This window comes from Eschrichtius robustus, chromosome 1 (assembly GCF_028021215.1).
Source record: "Eschrichtius robustus isolate mEscRob2 chromosome 1, mEscRob2.pri, whole genome shotgun sequence".
Classification (NCBI taxonomy): Eukaryota; Metazoa; Chordata; class Mammalia; order Artiodactyla; family Eschrichtiidae; genus Eschrichtius; species Eschrichtius robustus.
In genome coordinates, this window is record NC_090824.1 from 37433055 (window position 1) to 37452354 (window position 19300).

Genomic DNA, 19300 nt, shown 5'->3' on the forward strand with positions numbered 1-19300 from the left:
GGTGACGGTTCACACCCCAGAATCAAACCCATCATTTGAGGTTAGACAGTTGCTCTTAAGTTGGGAGAACTGTCACTGTCCCCAACCCCCAATACAGAGCGGGGGGCTCTGCCTGTTCCCTCACAGTGCAAGAACCAACGGGACACACAAAAGCGGGCAGATGCGCAAAGGGGGCCTCGTCCCAGACTAAGAGGTACCTCCGCCAGACCCGGTGACGGCAGCGCCCCAGACTCTGGGCAGTGTGTGGGCTGACATGACACCCTCAGGGGTGACAGGAGTCGAAGAAAAAAAGTGATGTGTTGGTAACACAATCCCTTGAATAAGCTCTGCCTGAGAAGCCTATTCCGAGGCAAATAACTTCACTTAAAAAAAAAAAAAAAAAGGAACTCTTTTTCTCTTTTTGGCAGCTTTGGGCTTAAACAAAAGGGAAGGCTGTACTGGAAGAATGTCAAGACAGCTTAGGCCTCAAATGAAATCTTCTACCCGCTGCTTTGTTACAAGCCTGACATCACATATCAGACCCCCTCCACCTCCCCAGTATCTACAAATGACCCGGTGACGTAGAGGAGGTTACTCGGAGTCTCCGCAGGATGGCTGTGACCCGCTTCTGGAGGTTGTCCCAGCGCTGGTTGCCCTCGTGCACCATCTGCTTCAGTTTGCTGGCCGTGTCGGTGCGGTTCTCGCGGGCCAGCCGCCGGTACTGCTTGTTGATGAGCTCCAGCTGCGTGAGCCTCTCGTGGATCTGCCGCTGGAAGGCCTGTGGCACGGCGGGGGGGGGGGGCCCTGTCAGTGCTATAGCTGCAGGGCGCCGGGACACCCCTTCCAGGCCCCAGACCACCTGCCTCAAGCGTCCATCCCCCAACAGAATGGCCACAGAGGGCTGGCCTCACCCGTTCTTCTGACACTACTGAAGAACAGACTTTCAAGTTCACGGCCTGCGGTTGGCATAAATCGGTAACGCCCCACAAAGCCGCTGGGGCAGCTGATGGCGGGCTGGGGACTGGGCGGCCGCGGCCAGAGGTGGGGACGCCTGCCACTTATGGGAAGTCATCTAAGCCCGCCCCGAGCCCGCCGCATCCTCGGTTCCCGGGGCCACGGGGCTGGGGAGGGCCTTCACCTCAAGCCTCTTGAGCTCTTCTTTGGCCACGGTGTACAGCACCTCGGAGGAATTCGGGCAGGCCGCCGTCCTCTCGGCGGACTTGAGCCAGTCCTCGAAGCGGGAGTAATCATCTAAAAACTTCTGCCAGAGCCGCCACGTCTCCTCAATTCTAACAGGAGGAAAGCAACTCAGCACAAGCCACCCACTCCAAGCCGAGCTTTTACATGGCTTTTTCTCCCCTGACTGGTCCTGGTCCCAGCCCCCCTTGCACTGGCACTACATATTTAGGGGGAGAGACCCCTGTCCAGGAAATAACCAGAGACATCAATCTGTGGTCAGGACACCCCCTTCTGGGAGCGCCAGGCCCCTCAGAGCTCCTGCTTCACAGAGGTCACCCAGCAGGAGACAGGCGTCCTCCACTGCTTAGAGCTGGGACACATCAGCACAGTGGCCACCCGCCGTTACACCCCAAGACACAGGAGGGCTGGGGAGAGACATGACCCTGCCTGTATTCTCCTTGAATGATCCCCTTAATAAGGGCTGGCCACACCTACTGAGCCTTCCCCGCCAATACTTGGCACGCCCCTCAGTGAGGCTAACAGAACACGGTCACTGTTACGGAGGTCAGTCGGGAGCACGCAGCGGGCATCCAGGGGCAGCGTGGTCCTTACTTCATCCGGCGCTCCATGGACATGGCGCAAATGTTCCTCCAGCGCCTGTCCAGGCTCCTGGTGGTCTGCTGGATGGAGTCGCACTCAGTCTCGTTGGCACAGGCATCGGAGTCGTGCAGGAGGACGTCGCAGATGTTAAACACAGACTCCACCCCTGCACTGTGCTGTTCTATGTCTCGCTGCAGGTCCTACAACGATGGGAGAGTAGGAAGCACTTTGAGGTGCTGGTGGCGGTAGTGGGAAGGTTCCCCCCGACCCTTCTTCCAGCCCGGGGGTGGGCACGGTCCTGCGTGCATTTCTACCTGGGACTCAGCAACACAGGCTGAGTCTCTCTCACCTTTGGGCAACCCCTGTGCGATAGTATCAGACATAAGGCCTAACTGCGGGCAACTATGGGATTGATCTGTTGAACTGACTATGTGAGGGGGTAGGAAGAGTGGGGATTCCCTCCCCTGAGAGCCCACCCGCCCCCCAGACTCTGGGGAGGCAAGGGATCTACTCCGTACCACCTGATCCCAAGGGCCTCCAATTTAGACTTGGCTCTGGGGAGGTCTTCCTTGGAAAAGTGACTTATCTTCAACAGGACCTAAAACTTCAGCAACAGAAACTCTTAACCTTTTATGGGTCACAGAATTCTTAAATCTCCTAAGACCTCTGTAACTATCTTCATACACCTCCACCCCGAAAACTGTGCTCGCAGCTGCACGGTGTCCACAGCCTCCCCAGGAGCCTATCCTAGGGCTCCATGGGCCCAAGGGGTAGAGACGCTGCCCTCCAGCCAATGGAGTCCGGTCACGGTCACGGCTGTAGCTCAGGGTTGGGGCGGGGTCTCTGGAGTCTTGTCCCATGATGGGGAGAGTGCTACGGATTCAGGAAAACGAAGGGTCACCAAGAAAAACAGGCACGGTCATAGGAAGAAGTGGAAAACTTGTTTAAGCATAAACATGGCATTTTCAGTTATCACCCAGGGAGTGTTTCTTCTACACACAAGGGCAGGGCTGGGGGGAGGGCGAGGTGAGGAGCCAGTCTGTTTTGTCCTTCTGGATGAGCCAGGCCTCTCCTGATGTCCAAATTCTGTGACGAGTGACATGAGACCACACCACTCACCTTAGTACCCAAATGACATCGTGAAACAGACAAAGTTAAATAAGCCGCTACTAACTATGCAAGTTCCCTGGATTCAACATAGTTCATTTTACAGGAGGGATTATTTTATAAACAGTGGCTGCCACTGTCTACAGAAAAGCAGCATGAAGTTCATTCCAGGTCACCTCAATATTTAACAATTTTGGAGATTACGACTGGATTACCAGATAGGACTAATGTTTTCTTACTTTTCTTCTGATAAAGGCACATTTGGATAATTCTGTGTCCAGGTGGAAATGAAAGAATAAAATGTTGACACTCAAATCAAGTTTTAAATCAAGCAGTTCTCAACACAGATCCTAACTGATGAAAAATGAGCACCTCAAAGTTATATTCAGAAGAAAATGTGCTTTTCAGTTTGTCACCCTGTGTGTCCTATGAAGAGAGATGTGCGGGTGATTTTTTTTTAAGCTTTGCAGTCTAGGACAAATGTCTGAAATGCTGCAATGGGGGCAGTCATCTTGGGGTCAGTGGACTAGCTTTATAATTAATAGGTTTAAATAGAATTCCAGGTTTAAGAATTCTTACCCGTTCACAGAATTGCCACAGGCTTTCCTAAAATTTACAGGTATTGACAAACAACCTTTTTAACTTTTTTTTGCCAAAATAATAAATAAGGAATCCTAACGCTGGTGCTAAATAAGTAATATTGACAATTATCATTGAAAAATGGTACCTGCCCCTGACCTCACCTGGTAGGGTTGGGTAGGATCTGGTTGAAAAGCACTGAGAAAGTCTAGTCTATGGATAAACACGAATGCCATGTATTTTAATAGCCTCTTTGCAGTACTCTACATTTTTTACTCAGCTTTTATTGAATGAAACAGCTAAAGAAAACTAATATAAAGGGTAAACGATGGCAAGAAATGAGCTCTCTGATAATTTACAAAAGACCATGAACATCTTGGCTAAAAAAGGAGTCCAGAGTTTTTCAAAATTTCCAAAACAAACTTCTAATACACCACAAAATGGCCTACTGATACTGTAGTATGAACTAGTTAGTTGTCTTGTAAAATATAAAATAAAGTAGTGGACCATATTTTAAAACACAAACCACTGAAGTACTGGACAAGTGACATTTTGCAAACTGAAATGATCCCACCACGAGTACCCATTGAGGCCCGAGTTTGCACAACGATTGGATTTCAAAAGTGTTCAAACGCAGAGACGAATCCGACTTAAGAAACAACGTAAAACAATGTGAAACACTTTTGCCAATGGTTCTGGAAACATGAGTGCCTGTTTACTTTGTTTTTCTGCTCCTGAGTAGGTGACACAGAGCACTGAAGCTGGGAAAGGGCTGAGGGAAGTTTAGGAGCAGTGAGAGGACATGGGGAGAAACAGGAAACCAGAGCCGAGAAGGCAGCCAGGAAGAATGAGAATACAAAAGGAACTAGAAAAAATGAGATACAGAGGGGAAAAAAGGAAAACCAGGCTGAGAAGGCAGAAAACCATGTAGTATGTTGTGGGAATCCAGATGGTGGCTCCAGAGTGTCTCCGTAGGAGGGGCTGGGGGTGTCAAGCAAGTCCAGCAGGGTGGTCCTGGGCAGTGGATGGGGCTTTGGCATGAAGCTGACTTGGCCACTGGGGAGGGGACTACTGGTAACTATAGGGTGTGGGGGTAACGAACCCCCCAGGCCACCATCAGCCACCCCTGGGATGCCTGGGAACCAGGCAACCAAAGAAAACTGGAGAGAGATGCTGAAGACTCAGTGAAAGTGGTCCATGGTTTAAACGTGTCACAAGGTGGCCACCACTTCCTTTGCATTTTGAAGATGATCTATTCTACAGGAATAACAATACAACACTTATAACCTAAGGAGCTTCACATAAAGAAGAGAAGCAAAAAAGACTTTTATAAGGTCTGACCCCTTCTGCACCAGGCCCCCAAGGATGTTATAATGAGGGTCCAGGGACATCATGGCGCTTTATCACTTTTGGGGCCTGAGGGCTTTTGCAGAAGGCACTACTAGATGATCCCAAGCGTTTGGGTCTTATTTCTGGAAGCAATCAGGGAATTTATTATATTTAAATCAGTGACAGAAACACAGGCAAGGTTTTTAAAAAATGGCCCGTAAATAATTACTTTGTGTGACACATTTTCTGTTTTTGGTGGAGCATTTAAGGTCTAGGTTTAGTTATAATTTTGTTTTTTTAATAAAAATACTACAGGTTTCCTCAGGACATCTGTGGTAGGCAGAATATTGGCATCCCCGGAACCATGTCATTATCCCCAGAACCTGTGACTATACTAGGTTACATGGCAAAGGAGAAATAAGCGTGCCAATCAGCTGACCTTAAGATAGGGAGATTATCCTGGGTTACGTGGGTGGGCCTAATGGAATCCCAAGGGTCCTTAAAAGTACAAGAAGAGTCAGTCAGAGGGAGAAAGGCTCAGAGAGATGCACCGTTGCTGGCTTTGAAGATGGCGGAAGGGGGCCATGGGCCAGGAAACGCAGGCAGCCTCTAGGACTTCAAGGCAAAGAAATGGATTCTCCCCTAGAGCCTCCAGAAAGGAAAGCAGCCCCGCTGACACCTTGACCTCAGCCCTGTGTCAGATTTCTGACCTCCAGAACTATAAGATGATAAATTCGTGTTAAGCTGCTAAATTTGTGGTAATCTGTGACAGTGGCAATAGAAAATTAACACATCCAACTTCTTCACAGCTAAGTGGTCCTGAATACTAACTCCATAATTTTTTTTTTAATAAGAATTCCACGATGGTGATTCTAAATTCTATAAATTGGAAACCTTCAAATCAACCAGACTGAAATTATATACCATTTCAGTACAGGAACACACGTGGCCAAGAGAATGGCAGCTGCTCCAAATTGTACACTCTTGGGAATAAATTCCCTGCAATTTAATGATGTTTTGTCACACATCAGATGTATAAAATGTTAACACACGTTATTAGCCCCTGCCAAATTTAGCCAGGGGCTAAAGGGAAAAATGTTGTCAGCTTTTGTTCTATTTACCTGAAAAGACTCACCAGTCAGGGTAAATGGTTATTTGCAAGGCCTGTCTATGAAGAGACTATTCAAGAAATTCAACCTAATGGATCAATCTTGTAAGTAAAGCTGATAATAAAGCTGATAATGTTTAGTAGCCCTTTACTGATAAGGGCATTAAAATTTCTGCAGTGTCCATTAGCATGGTAGTTATATCAATATTCATTTCTCCACAAAGCAAAGACAGAATATAGATGACCTCAGTGAAAGAGGCATACTTAAATTTCTGAGGCTAAGTGGAAAAACCAGTATTTTTACTTTGCAGCATTACTAAATCATACTAGTTTGAAAATCAGAGAATAGGCATTATTCAAACAGTACTTGTAATAGGATTAAATAAAGATCAAAGTCCAGAGTATTATCAAATACTTAGCTCTTTTTCATGGTAGCATGAGATGTTGCTTATTATCATGAGAAGGACTGACCTGACCTCAAGAGAATTTATCATCAAGGGGTGGCCTTCTGGCCTTGATAATCTGATGAAAAAGTTTCAGCCCCCCAATTCTGTCTCCAAGCAGCTGGGATATGTGAGTGAATCGCCACGGTGTGTTGACAGACAACAAACACCAAGGCTTTGGAGGAAACATGAAGAAAACAGATACAAGGCTGTGAACTTGGTAGCCACCATATTGCTCATATGGTTAAAACAGAATCTGCTCACAGGGCTGAGAAAAACAAGTGAAGGAAAGCTACTAAAAGAATAATATAAGCTTAGCTATTTTAAAAATAAAGAGAAGCTCAGGCACTGCATATGAGAATGAGCATGTAAACGCGAGCCCACGGAGGGTAGGAGAGTGGATTTGACAAGTCAGTGAGACCAAAAAGCACCCGCCAGGTTAGGGGCAGGATTCGGTGGTGTTCAAATTGTGGAATTTCCAGGGTTGGCTAAGAGGGGATATAACTGATGACAGAAATGCACAAAACATTGCAGGAGAGGCTTCCTCAGCTATTGGTCCAAACATGCTCCTTCTTCCCCAACCCCCCGAGCGCCCCCCTTTTCTTGAAGCTCTATCAGACCCATCAAGTGTTGTCCCATGAAAACCTTCTTTGGTTGGAAAAATTATTTTTCTTTCAATTCACTGCCAAAACTACAGTAACAAAAACAGAGATTAAAAAAAACTTATTTACCACTAAGATTAAGGTCTGCATCTTAAACATTATTCAAAGTATTTCACAAAGAGCTACATGAATGGTGGTGGTGGGGTGGGCACTCAAGAGATGGATGCCTCACACCGCCAAGAGCATGGACAGGCGGTCAGCTTTCTCTGGAAAAAACATACCAGTATTATGAAATGTGAACCCACTAAAATGCACAGCCAGTGCGGGGATGGTTTGCATCAGCAGACCCTGTGAACACCTAGGCTCTGACAAAAGCCCATTCTCACTTCCCCACCTGCTGTTCAGCGAGCCTCTTCTGGATCTCTTGATCATCACAGACATCATAAACCACAGGCTTAGAAAGCTCAGACTCGATCCGAGCCAACCAGGTGCGAAGGTTGCTCATGTTTTTGTCTAACTGCTGAATAAAAGCGAAGGTCTCCTTCAGCTTCTTCACCCTAAACATATTTGCAGCAAAGAAGAGGTGGAAAACAAAAGCACAATGTTTAGTGGTGAGAAGAATGCACCCATAAGCGTGTTGGAGGTTAAAAAGTAATCATCACTGGTTACTGATTTTATAGCAGGGACTAATGCTCACGTCACCAGATAAGAGTTTTTACAGAATATGGGACAGCTGATTTTCAAATGGACTAAGAGTTAATCTACCCATGCAAGTATGAAGTCCTATCATTCTCAGGATGGGATCCCCTGAGACCCAGAACATCTTTCTGGGGCTCCAGAGGAGATAGGAGATGCCATTTCTTTCTTTCCAGGTTAAGATCACCACATGTGACTTGTCCAGTTTCTGTCTTGGGTATCACCAAGATCACAGCAGCCAGGGACCTTTCCTGATGGGTAAAGATGTTACACACCCGGCTCATTGGTGGTATCTGGCCTGAGATGCTTCTCACGGACCCTCTTCTTGAGCAAGTACAGAGCATGTGCCAAACCCCACCACGTCCAGCCTGAGCGGCTGGGGGTGCCGTACACATGGAACCAGCCCATCCTAGGGCAGCTGTCTCAGCCAAAAAGGGAGGGGTGGACACATCATCTACAAGCACAGTTCCAGCTCCATCTACCTGACCAATCTGCCTGGCTCAGCGTGGAGTGGATCTGAACTAAGACACATGGCGTCAGTATACACGGAGAGCTCCCGGGCATGCCAAAGTGCTGTCATGGGGGAATGATGCAGGGGCTGAGGAAAAATGATCTCCATACAGATCCCGAAAGAAAATGTGAAAATCCTCAAGCAGAGAGAGTGAAGGCTTGTTCTGGTGATCTGTGGGCTTTTTAGTTAATCCCAGAGACTTGAAGTAATGGCTACAATGGAAAATTCCCGCTTACCGATACTCATGTTACAAAGTGCTATCAGAACTGCATCCCACGGTACTGGAAAGAGAAACTGGGGCACTGACTCTAAGTCACAGGAAGTGCCCCACCTTCCCTGACAGCAGCATCTCTTCCTTGACTGCCTGTGAACGGCTTCCTGCTGCCCCCCTCACCCTCCTCCCAGCTTCTGGTTCTGTAGCCGAAGTGTACAGCAAGTCTGATTCTCACTCAAGCTCTTCCACAGTCCTCGCCTACCCCGACATGGCAGTTTAACGCCCTGACCTTTCTAGTTCCTCAAGCCGTCAGTGGCCTCTCTGCCTCCAGCCCTGCACTCTGCAAAGCGGCTCCCCTCCCTTCTCCTGCAGCTTCTACCACTGTTCTCTCCGAGATCAGCTGGGGACCCCTCTCCCACGTGCTCCCGCAGCCCTGTGTCTGCACCCCTCGTTGACTGTGCCCATCTGGACACAGCCCACACCGGCCAGGCTGCATGGGGCTCCCTCTGCGTGCACAGTACCCCCAAGACCGCCTGGTGGCCGGGAGGCGTCGACAAGCATTTGCTGAATGAATAAACGTGTGTAATAATCCACTCCATGTGATTATTTAATAAAACCACAGGGTTGGGAGTGTTTATTATTTAAGTAAACCAGACAGTTGTGTGTATTTTTTATTTTTACTATTCTCTTTTTGCACCCTACTATCAACCAAATCAACCTTGGGGAATGACTTCTAGCTCCAGCTCTATTTCCAATTAGCTTTATAATTTAGAGAAAATCCTTCTACCTCGGCCCCTCATCTCTAGCAGGCCTCTCGGGTCCCTCCAGCTTCAGGGAGGTGGTAGCACCTGGGCGACATTCAGGTCAGAGCTCTGGAGGTGAGCAGACCCAGGTCTAAGCCCCATTGTACCATCTATAAGCTGTGTACCCGGCAAGGAACCTCATGGTCCTGATTCCCAGTTTCCTTGTTAATCTTCAAATTATCCACCTTGTAGGGGGTTCTGAGACAGAAACAAGAGGATGCATGTAAAGCCTCTGGCATAAAGTAAGCACTCACTATAATACTAGTTCTCATTACTGCTGACTGGGATCACACGCTGCTACAATAATGCCTCATTTACACGGCATTGGCCCTCACACAGTCCTTTAATAAATATTTTATCCTCAACAGTGCCATGAGGTAGGCAAGCTTGGAAGGAGGCCACAGAGCCTGGTGATGAAGAGCACACTCTCTGTGGTCAGGGTCTGGGTATGAATCCTGGCTCTATTTAATCTCATCTGTCAAACGGCGTCAACAGTGGTACCTTCCTTCACTGGGTGGCTGAGGGCAGAATGAGATATACATGCGTGAAAGGCATTTGGCACAGTGCCTGACAGAGATAAACGCCCAGAAATTGTGCTTGTAATGATTTTAAGATGGTATATTTTCCAAATTACATTCTTACTGCAAATATCACAAGAAGTTTCCTTCAAAGCCACAAGATGATTTATTAAAAAGGAAGTAACAGAATCCAGGGCCAGGCCTGGATGCAGCTGTAACCTAGATACTTCCTTTGTTCCCCTGGCTTTCAAGTTATACCCTCCTCACCCCAATGTCTTGTCACCCTGACTGCCCAGGGAACAGAAGGAACACTCCAGACAATGCCAGAGCAGCTGGGAACCCCAGGCCCCATGGGACAAAGTCTTGCATGCCGTTTGCAAGGGGCTACCCTCCTGGGAGGCTCTGGCTGGAGAAGCTCCGCCCTGAGAGCTTCCTGTAGGTGGGGAGAGGCGCTCAGGCCAGCAGCCTCTGCACAGCCCTCCTGCTTCCTGCTTCCCCATCCTTCCTCCTCTCTCCTCCCAGAATGGCAGCCCCCACTGCTTCATCCAGCGCCTGACCCTAGTGCATCATAAGGCTCTCAGCCTCTTTATTTTGAAAGAAGAGGGCTAGAATGCAACTTTTTAAATGAAGAGAGCTAACAAGTAATAAAATAACCTGGGTGCAAAAATACTGAGATGCAGTGATCCTGAATCCTGTTAATCCCGAGAGGTGAGGTGTGCAATAAGCAGAGGGGGGAGTATGGAGAAGGTGGCTTCCCCAGAACTACGGTACTCCAAGCCAGTGGTGTCCCAAATGTGGGGCTCAAGCCCACTGGTGTCCAAACCGATGGGGTGTGGGAAGAAAATATTAGACTTTCTATTGTTATCCAATTCTTTTAAAATTTCTACATTGGGTATGCTTTAAAATTCACAAACTTTATTACTAAAGTGGAACATCTACTGAACACGCCGACATCTTTATGTGCCAGGCCTGTTGTGCTTTATGTGTAAGTCAGCAACTCATTTAATCCTTACAACGATGCTGTGAGATCAGTATAATAACATCCCTATTTACAGTGGAGAAAAGACAGCCTCTTCAATAAGTGGTGTTGGGAAAACTGGACAGGTACATGTAAAAGTATGAAATTAGAACACTCCCTAACACCATACACAAAAATAAACTCAAAATGGATTAAAGACCTAAATGTAAGGCCAGACACTATCAAACTCTTAGAGGAAAACATAGGCAGAACACTCTATGACATAAATCACAGCAAGATCCTTTTTGATCCAGCTCCTAGAGAAATGGAAATAAAAACAAAAATAAACAAATGGGACCTAATGAAACTTAAAAGCGTTTGCACAGCAAAGGAAACCATAAACACAATGCAAAGACAACCCTCAGAATGGGAGAAAATATTTGCAAATGAAGCAGTTGACAAAGGATTAATCTCCAAAATTTACAAGTAGCTCATGCAGCTCAATAACAAAAAAACAAACAACCCAATCCAAAAATGGGCAGAAGACTTAAATAGACATTTCTCCAAAGAAGATATACAGATTGCCAACAAACACATGAAAGAATGCTCAACATCATTAATCATTAGAGAACTACAAATCAAAACTACAATGAGGTATCACCTCATACCAGTCAGAATGGCCATCATCAAAAAATCTAGAAACAATAAATGCTGGAGAGGGTGTGGAGAAAAGGGAACCCTCTTGCACTGTTGGTGGGAATGTAAATTGATACAGCCACTATGGAGAACAGTATGGAGGTTCCTTAAAAAACTAAAAATAGAACTACCATACGACCCAGCAATCCCACTACTGGGCATATACCCTGAGAAAACCATAATTCAAAAAGAGTCATGTACCAAAATGTTCACTGCAGCTATATTTACAATAGCCAGGACATGGAAGCAACCTAAGTGTCCATCATCTGATGAATGGATAAAGAAGATGTGGCACATGTATACAATGGAATATTATTCAGCCATAAAAAGAAACGAAATGGAGTTATTTGTAGTGAGGTGGATGGAGTTAGAGTCTGTCATACAGAGTGAAGTAAGTCAGAAAGAGAATAACAAATACAGTATGCTAACACATATATATGGAATCTAAGGAAAAAGGAAAAAAAAAAAAAAAAAAGGTCATGAAGAACCTAGTGGTAAGACGGGAATAAAGACAGAGACCTACTAGAGAATGGACTTGAGGATATGGGGAGGGGGAAGGGTAAGATGTGACAAAGTGAGAGAGTGGCATGGACATATATACACTACCAAACGTAAAATAGATAGCTAGTGGGAAGCAGCCGCATAGCACAGGGAGATCAGTTCTGTGCTTAGTGACGTCCTAGAGGGGTGGGATAGGGAGGGTGGGAGGGAGGGAGATGCAAGAGGGAAGAGATATGGGAACATATGTATACGTATAACTGATTCACTTTGTTATAAAGCAGAAACTAACGCACCATTGTAAAGCAATTATACTCCGATAAAGATGTTAAAAAAAAATAACATCCCCATTTGACAGATGAGGTAACTGAGGCAATGAGATTAAATAATTTACCATAGTAACATGGCCATTCAATGGCAGAGGAAGGATTCCAACCTGGGCAGTCTGGCCGGAGCTACTGTTCTTAAGCACTTTTCTTGTGGTATCCTATATAAACCTGCACATGATAATGGGCACATATGGGGGTGTGGGTACAGGATGGTTTCCAACGCTGTCAGGGAATATGATCAGGAGTCTAGACTCACGGCTCTAGGACACACTGGCGGGTAGGAGTCCATCCAACAAGTGTGGCATTTTGGGTGCCCACTTTGCCCCTCCATGATTTCCTTTCAATAAACATTTAACCACTCACTTTGTCTTGGGTCCTGTGCAGATCCTGAGGATTTGAAGATAACTTATTCCCAGAGGTCATGATCTAATTTAGATCTAATTTAGACATTATAATATTATAGGAGGTGCTCAATAAATACCTTCTGAATGAGCAAGTGACATTCACACATCCCCTCAAATTTGTCTTTTTCATAAAAGAGGTGGTCATATTACATTTTAAAGGAAAGAGGTGACGATCAGAGCACCTCTGAGCCATCTTGCCGCAAACAACCTGCTGCCACACTATGAGTCACACATGCTCCTAGACATTGGTTCCACATTGGACAAGTGAAGTACTTAGAAACAAGCATACACATCACACGCACACTTAGGGCAAAAAAAGAGGAAGGGAGGGTGGGAGGGAAAGAAAAGAAGCTACAAAACATTCATCCAGTCAGGACTTAACCTGCTTCTATGTCCCAACCTCTGACTGAAGGCGAAATATCCCCAAATGCACAGTGGCATAAATAAATGTTGTTCCTCAGATAATCATGTTACGACTTACTCTGGGAACCATCAGATGTACTGCTGAGTCTATATCGATTGTGCAGACACTAATCTAATTACCTAATCAACACCTTTCCCAGGTCAGGAAGTACACGTCATTTGCCAACCCAGGCAACCGACCTCCTAGTTAGGCCTTGTTATTAATATTGCTCTTGGAAAATTTTAAATCTCGAGTTAATATTGGGAACAAGGAAATCCATTCAGAAACCAGACTGTTGGCACAGGGAAGCGAGCACAATTCTGCATTACATCAATCACCCAGGCAGCTTAAGTAGCTCACCATCTCTGTACTGGCCCGTGCTTCACGCAGGTGTGCTTGACTAATACTAATCACTCATATATTTCAACAAATCATATTTCTCCAGAAAAAATAAGCATGATTCCCTGAGCTGAATTCCAGTTCTGAGGACTGGAAAACCAAGATATTTAGGTGCAAAGAGGAAGTTTTTCACCTGTATGGACTATTGAAAGACCCGAATAAAACGAAAACATTTTTATATGATACCAAACAAAATAAGGAGTTTGACAAGGAGTATACAAATTAGAAGTTCTTTTGTGGGGCTTGTGGGTAGAAATGCAGAAAATAATCAAGGTGAATAAAGTTTATCCTTTATCTTCATCTAGCGATGGATGGGAATGTAATACTTATGAACCCTCTTCCCTCTCCAAAACAAAAATCAAGCCAGGTTAATATCACTTCATGACTCAGGCCTAAGTCTTACAATGTGTGAGGGAGGCTTTAAATATCAAATTCATGTATATGGAAGAGTTTACATTTCATTCCTATTCTCTCCATGCTAAAGGGTCTACAGTTAAAATTATTAAGGCCCTGCACCAGCGTAAGTTAAAAAAAAATTCCCATGCCCATGTGGACAGCATAACTTAAAAAGGAAAACTGAGATGGTAGGGTATCTGCATTTGTACTGAAACAGATACTCAGACCTGTGGGCAGCTGTCAGTTGCTAAAAACATTGTGCAAATTCTGCACAATTGCATCTTTGTAAATGACTAAACATCTTTGTAGTAAGACAATCAATTACTCCACGATCTCGAAGCCCTGATTTGAGGGCACGGACATTACAATACATTTGAGCTAATCGCCTCTTTGAAGCATTTATGTCGCCAGAGGACTTCCATTTTCCACACAGCATAATCACTTCTCTCCCCTGCTTGTCAAAGGCTGGCTGCAGACACCACACGCATGCTGACACTGGGAAAGAACCCATCCCCCGATGGCCGAGCACACACACTCCAAAGCCTCCATCTCATCGGTAATTTCTATTGTAACCAACATGAGAGCGCGAGAAAACGAGACACACAGGGACAGCAGCTGCCGCTCCCAGATGTAGGACTGATCACCAAAATGGCACTTACTGTTGATGAGAAACAAATCATTCCTTAGGTTGAGCGAAACCTCCAAGTTCCCAGCTGCACCTCCACCTCCCAGGGACGAGGCGGCCCCTCCCCCGCCCGGCGGCCTCTCCATTCACTGGTTCAGCATCTTGCACAGGCCGCCCTCCCGCAGGCTCCCGCGGGCACGGCTCGCTCGCCGCTACAGAGCAGCGCCGGTAGGCAGGGAAGAGACCTGCTTCTCTGCTAACTGCAATTTTTAATCTCAGTTTTCTTCCTTCCAATAAACAAATATCTCTAGCCCTTGCCTCTCTTACACACACACAGTCTTTGTTCTGACGCTACAGGATTGCAAGGCTGGGGGAAGAAAGTCCCAGTGTTATCTTGGCTATGGGTTATTTATGAAGTGCTATAAACGCAGGGAAGAAACATGTAAGATTTGGGGCACAGAAACGAGGATTTCTGTTCTCATCAAATTAAATGTCTCTGTTTCAGGTTTAAAAGCAATGGGGAAATCTGAAGCCCCGAGTCCAACAGGAATGGCTTCCTCCTAAAGAAGAAATTTCCCCAGGAGGTTTTCTGCCCTGCCTTTTCAGTCCTGTGCATCCTGGCTTGGGAGGAGCAGAGAGTTTATTTAGTCCATTTCTTTGCTTTTTTGCAATAATAATAATAATAATAATAATTCTATCTTGTAGTACAAATGGAGTTCAACACTTTGCAAAGGAAGAAATTTTACAGTTTTCCTTGCTAGTCCCTCCTAGGTTTTACCATAATTTGAGTATCTGAAAATTCCTCCACGTCCCTATCCGTGCTTCTCTACATGACCCTGAGTGGCTCTGCTTAGTGAAGCACCCTTGGTTTGTGTCCAAGCCCCTTTCAGGCTCAGTCTCAGCCTTATTTGGAGACTCAATGATATCAATAATTTCTCATGGGTCCCCAAGGCCCAACATTTAGCCATTATTACATCCCCACCTTGAAACACACCAAGCACATTCTAGACCAGTGAAATTAGGAATACAGATGTGGAAACAGTTCTCCCCAAAGGCAGCATCTAACTTGTGTCCACATGCTTGGCTGTCCCTGGTGCTACCCCAAGGCTCAATACGCCGGACCTGCCTGATGCTGGACACCAGGCTCCTGACTGCTCACTGATCCTGTGATGGCTGCTATCTCCTTGGAGAAGCTCCCCGACCCTCAGGAAGGCATTTCTGCAGGGCCCGGGAGCAGGAGCCACCTGCTCCAGAGGTGGAACGATGGGACTTGTGACGGGAAGGAAAAAGGAAAGTGGGGAGGCCGACCTCACATCTGGCTCTCCCTGTGCCACAAATCTCTAAGTCCTTGCAGTCCCACTGGGTCAGGCAACCTGCTAAGACCAGAGCAAGTCAACTTTATGACTAGCAGCATTGTTTGGTCTTCCAAAGTAACCTTGAGAAAATACAGATAAAAGGAAAGCAATGAAAAACGTATTGGCTTAAAAAGGCACACATCTCTCTGCCCATTCTTCAAGGGATGGAAAAACAATCTTAACACACAGTTGCCATGGTAATAACTGCTGAGCTTAAATGACAACATTTTAATTGCTACTATTATAAAGCAGGTGGGCTTTTCACGTTGGTAGATAAAATGTGAAAATTATGCTTAGTTAAAAAGTTTTTTCATGGACTTGATCTTTCTGATAGCAAGAGAGCTATCTAGTCTAAATAGGAAGGGACCATAAGGTAGTACATCAGAGTGCGTCCCTCCTTCGTAACACTGGCTTAAGGATGCCAAGTCTATTAAATGATGCTACCACCAAAGAGAAATTAGGAGAAAGGTAACAACATTCATGACATTTTTTAAGAAGAAAAAAAAGAGTTCCCGTGTTCCTTTTTCCATAATGAACATTTAGTAAATACAGATAAAAAGAAAATTAAAATCACCGATGATGCCAACACCAACAGATATGTCTTTCCACTCAGTTGTCTCATCTCTTTTGGGCACTGAAAGCTTTGACCAGATCATCCTCACAAGCTGCTAGAAAGAGTCTTTAAAAAGAGCCCCCCAACCCCGTGTCTCTGAAGAGGCCCCGCCAAGATGAACAACCAGACGGTCACTCACTGAGGACACAGGGCCCCTGCTTCACGGGGCAAGGTGAAGGCTTTGATTAATGAAATGGGGAGGGGGGTCTGGGAAACAAAAGGAGATGAATCTTTAAGGAGTTCAACTCCTGGGATTTTGAAATCAAAGGTACGTATAAGTGAGGTTATGTGTCGAGCTGAGGCTTTCTTTGGCATCACTCCTGTTGATGGCTGGGGACCCTCTTTTCAGGGCTTTAGTCTGTGCTGGCTGAAGCAGGTCAACTTTGCATCCTTTGGTCCATCACCCAACATCCTGTGCCTAAGCTGTTCTTATTAATAGGTAACCTAGCTGCCTCCAAAACACGGATCACACATATCGGTCATTCTGAAAAACGACTTCTGTACTTCAGTCATCTCTCCTGCATCCAGGTTTTGCTGGGTCACTTTTCAAAGATATTATCTAAGAAAACATGGGCAAGAGGAGGAGGCAACAGTTACAATTAAAAAAAAAGTTAACTCTCCCAAAAAAGAGGGGATATATGTGTATGTACGGCTGATTCATTTTGCTGTACAGGAGAAACTAATACAACATTGTAAAGCAACTATACTCTCAACAAAAATTAATTAAAAAATAAAGTTAACATAGGAAACGGCCTTTAAAAAAAGTTAACTCTTCATTTAATCTGTCAATAAACATAGTAGGATATAATTAATATTTGTCACCAAATCAGATTGGGTTCTATAATAATCACACCATTCACCAAAAAATATGTAGTGCTTCAAATGACCTTTCTGTGGAAGAAACTAATAGCATGTTTTATAACAGTTCAGATGTCGCAAATGCAAGAAGCTGCCCAAGGGCCCATGAGGAATGCTAAAAGCTCCTGCGGCAATTCTGATGGAGAGCCAGTTCTGTGCATTTTAGTGCCCACATCAGGGCCTCATGTGACCTTATGTGAGGAAATCAGCATTAAGACTGACTTAGGCACCCCAGTCTCCTCGATCATCTGGTTATTTCAGGAGATGTGTCCTTTAGATTCTTTAAGGATTTTACAGAAGCTGAAAAACACTTTACAAGCAGAGGAAAAACAGTGGTTTGGGTCTAAGCACCCTCCCTCTCCTCCCCTATCACACAGCCATACTGCGCTGCACCGGAGGCTGGCATGCGTGTGTATGGACAGACCCATCGTTGTCCTGGTACTTTTTCTTCCAGAATCTTGTCCATAGTTTATCAACACGGAGACAGGCTTACAGAGGTTGCAAGACTTGGTTACCGTAAGTGGCAAGTCCACTGTGTCACCTCACTCTGCTGCTTGCACTAGCACTATTGGCAACACCTGGGCACTTGTTAGAAATGCACATTCTTGGCCCTACCCAGTCCTACGGAATCAGAAGCTCTGGAGGTGGGGTCCAGCCATCCATGTTCTCAGGAGGCCTCCAGGGATTCTGATGAATGTTTAAGTTTGAGAACCACTGCTCTAGAGTAAACAGTAACGTCTATATTGAGTACTAGATTTTAGAAAAATTCTGATGAACCACATTTTCCAAAAAGAATTAATTAATTAATTAATTTTTGGCTGCGTTGGGTCTTTGTTGCTGTGCGCGGGCTTTCTCTAGTTGCGGCGAGCAGGGTCTACTCTTCCTTGTGGTGCACGGGCTTCTCATTGCAGTGGCTTCTCTTGTTGTGGAGCACAGGCTCTAGGTGCGTGGGCTTCACTAGTTGCAGCACATGGGCTCAGTAGTTGTGGCTCGCGTGCTCTAGAGCGCAGGCTCAGCAGTTGTGGCTTGCAGGCATCCGTAGTTGTGGCTCGCGGGCTCTAGAGCGCAGGCTCGGTAGTTGTGGCGCACGGGCTTAGTTGCTCCACAGCATGTGGGATCTTCCCGGACCAGGGCTCAAACCCGTGTCCCCTGCATTAGCAGGCGGATTCTTAACCACTGCGCCACCAGTGAAGACCTAAACCACCTTTAAAAGTCTCAAAGGAGCCAAGTGCTCTTCTGATGCATGGTGCAGGGGAACAGAAAGACCTTGGCTCCGTGCCACCATGTGCAGAATTGCTTCTGCCCTTGGCTCAGTTATTTACCCTCTCTGAGTTGCAACGTCCTTCTCTGTAAAATGGAGAATACTGACCTTGCAGGGTTGTTGCAAGGATGAAATGAAATAATATATATGAGCCTGGCCCTTAAAAAAATAAACACTGGGTTCTTCCCCTATCCACCAAATAACGGAGCCTACTACCTGAAATGATCAGTAAATTTAATGTGCATTTAAGTAACCTTGTCCTCCATGTCTTATCAATTCTTTTGAAATTTACCTCTATTTTGCTGAGAATGAACCCAAAACAACGGGTCTTTTTCATTTTTTTTCCAGTGAATTAAACCTGATTTATTGAGGTCTTCAACTTCTGAACACCATCCCCAACTTTTAAGTCAAAGGCTTGTAGTTAAAACCTTGAAGTCATGAAGCTGGATACCTGCTTCAAAACTTCAAGATTGGTCTCCCTCCCAATCTTCCCTCCTCTTGTTAACAACAGGTGCTGTGCCCTGCCACAGGAATGAAGCAGCAGAACACTGTGAGCAGGACAGGGACGGTTAAATGGTGTCCAGAATTCTCTGGGCAAATAAGGCCATTAGTATACCCTGCAGGGCTGCAGGTTCTGATCAGCATGGTTCAAATTCTGCAGCCTGTGCTCTCCTGCTTTTCTGATGGCCATGCAATGAGTGTCAGCAATCAGACAAGGAGTTGATTCTAGGTGAGGCCAATTTATGGCAGGTTCAAGCTTGCTGCCTCAACCCACAGATTCACCTAAAGCGTTAAGTCAACCAAGAGTTTCCTAGACTATCAGTCATCTGTCTCAGC

At 45.7% G+C, this 19300-nt stretch overlaps 1 protein-coding gene across 4 annotated transcripts in view; it reads right to left on the minus strand.

Moving 5' to 3' along the window:
• Nucleotides 1-19300, minus strand: part of SYNE2 (spectrin repeat containing nuclear envelope protein 2) — a 273887-nt gene that overhangs the window by 13814 nt on the left and 240773 nt on the right. For all 4 annotated transcript variants that reach the window (XM_068544299.1, XM_068544308.1, XM_068544289.1 and 1 more), the window contains 4 exons: nt 7321-7483; nt 1771-1958; nt 1118-1268; nt 575-757 (listed from right to left, as the gene is read on the minus strand). In XM_068544299.1, the coding sequence (XP_068400400.1) occupies nt 575-757; nt 1118-1268; nt 1771-1958; nt 7321-7483 (685 nt within the window). The remainder of the gene's footprint in view (nt 1-574; nt 758-1117; nt 1269-1770; nt 1959-7320; nt 7484-19300) is intronic.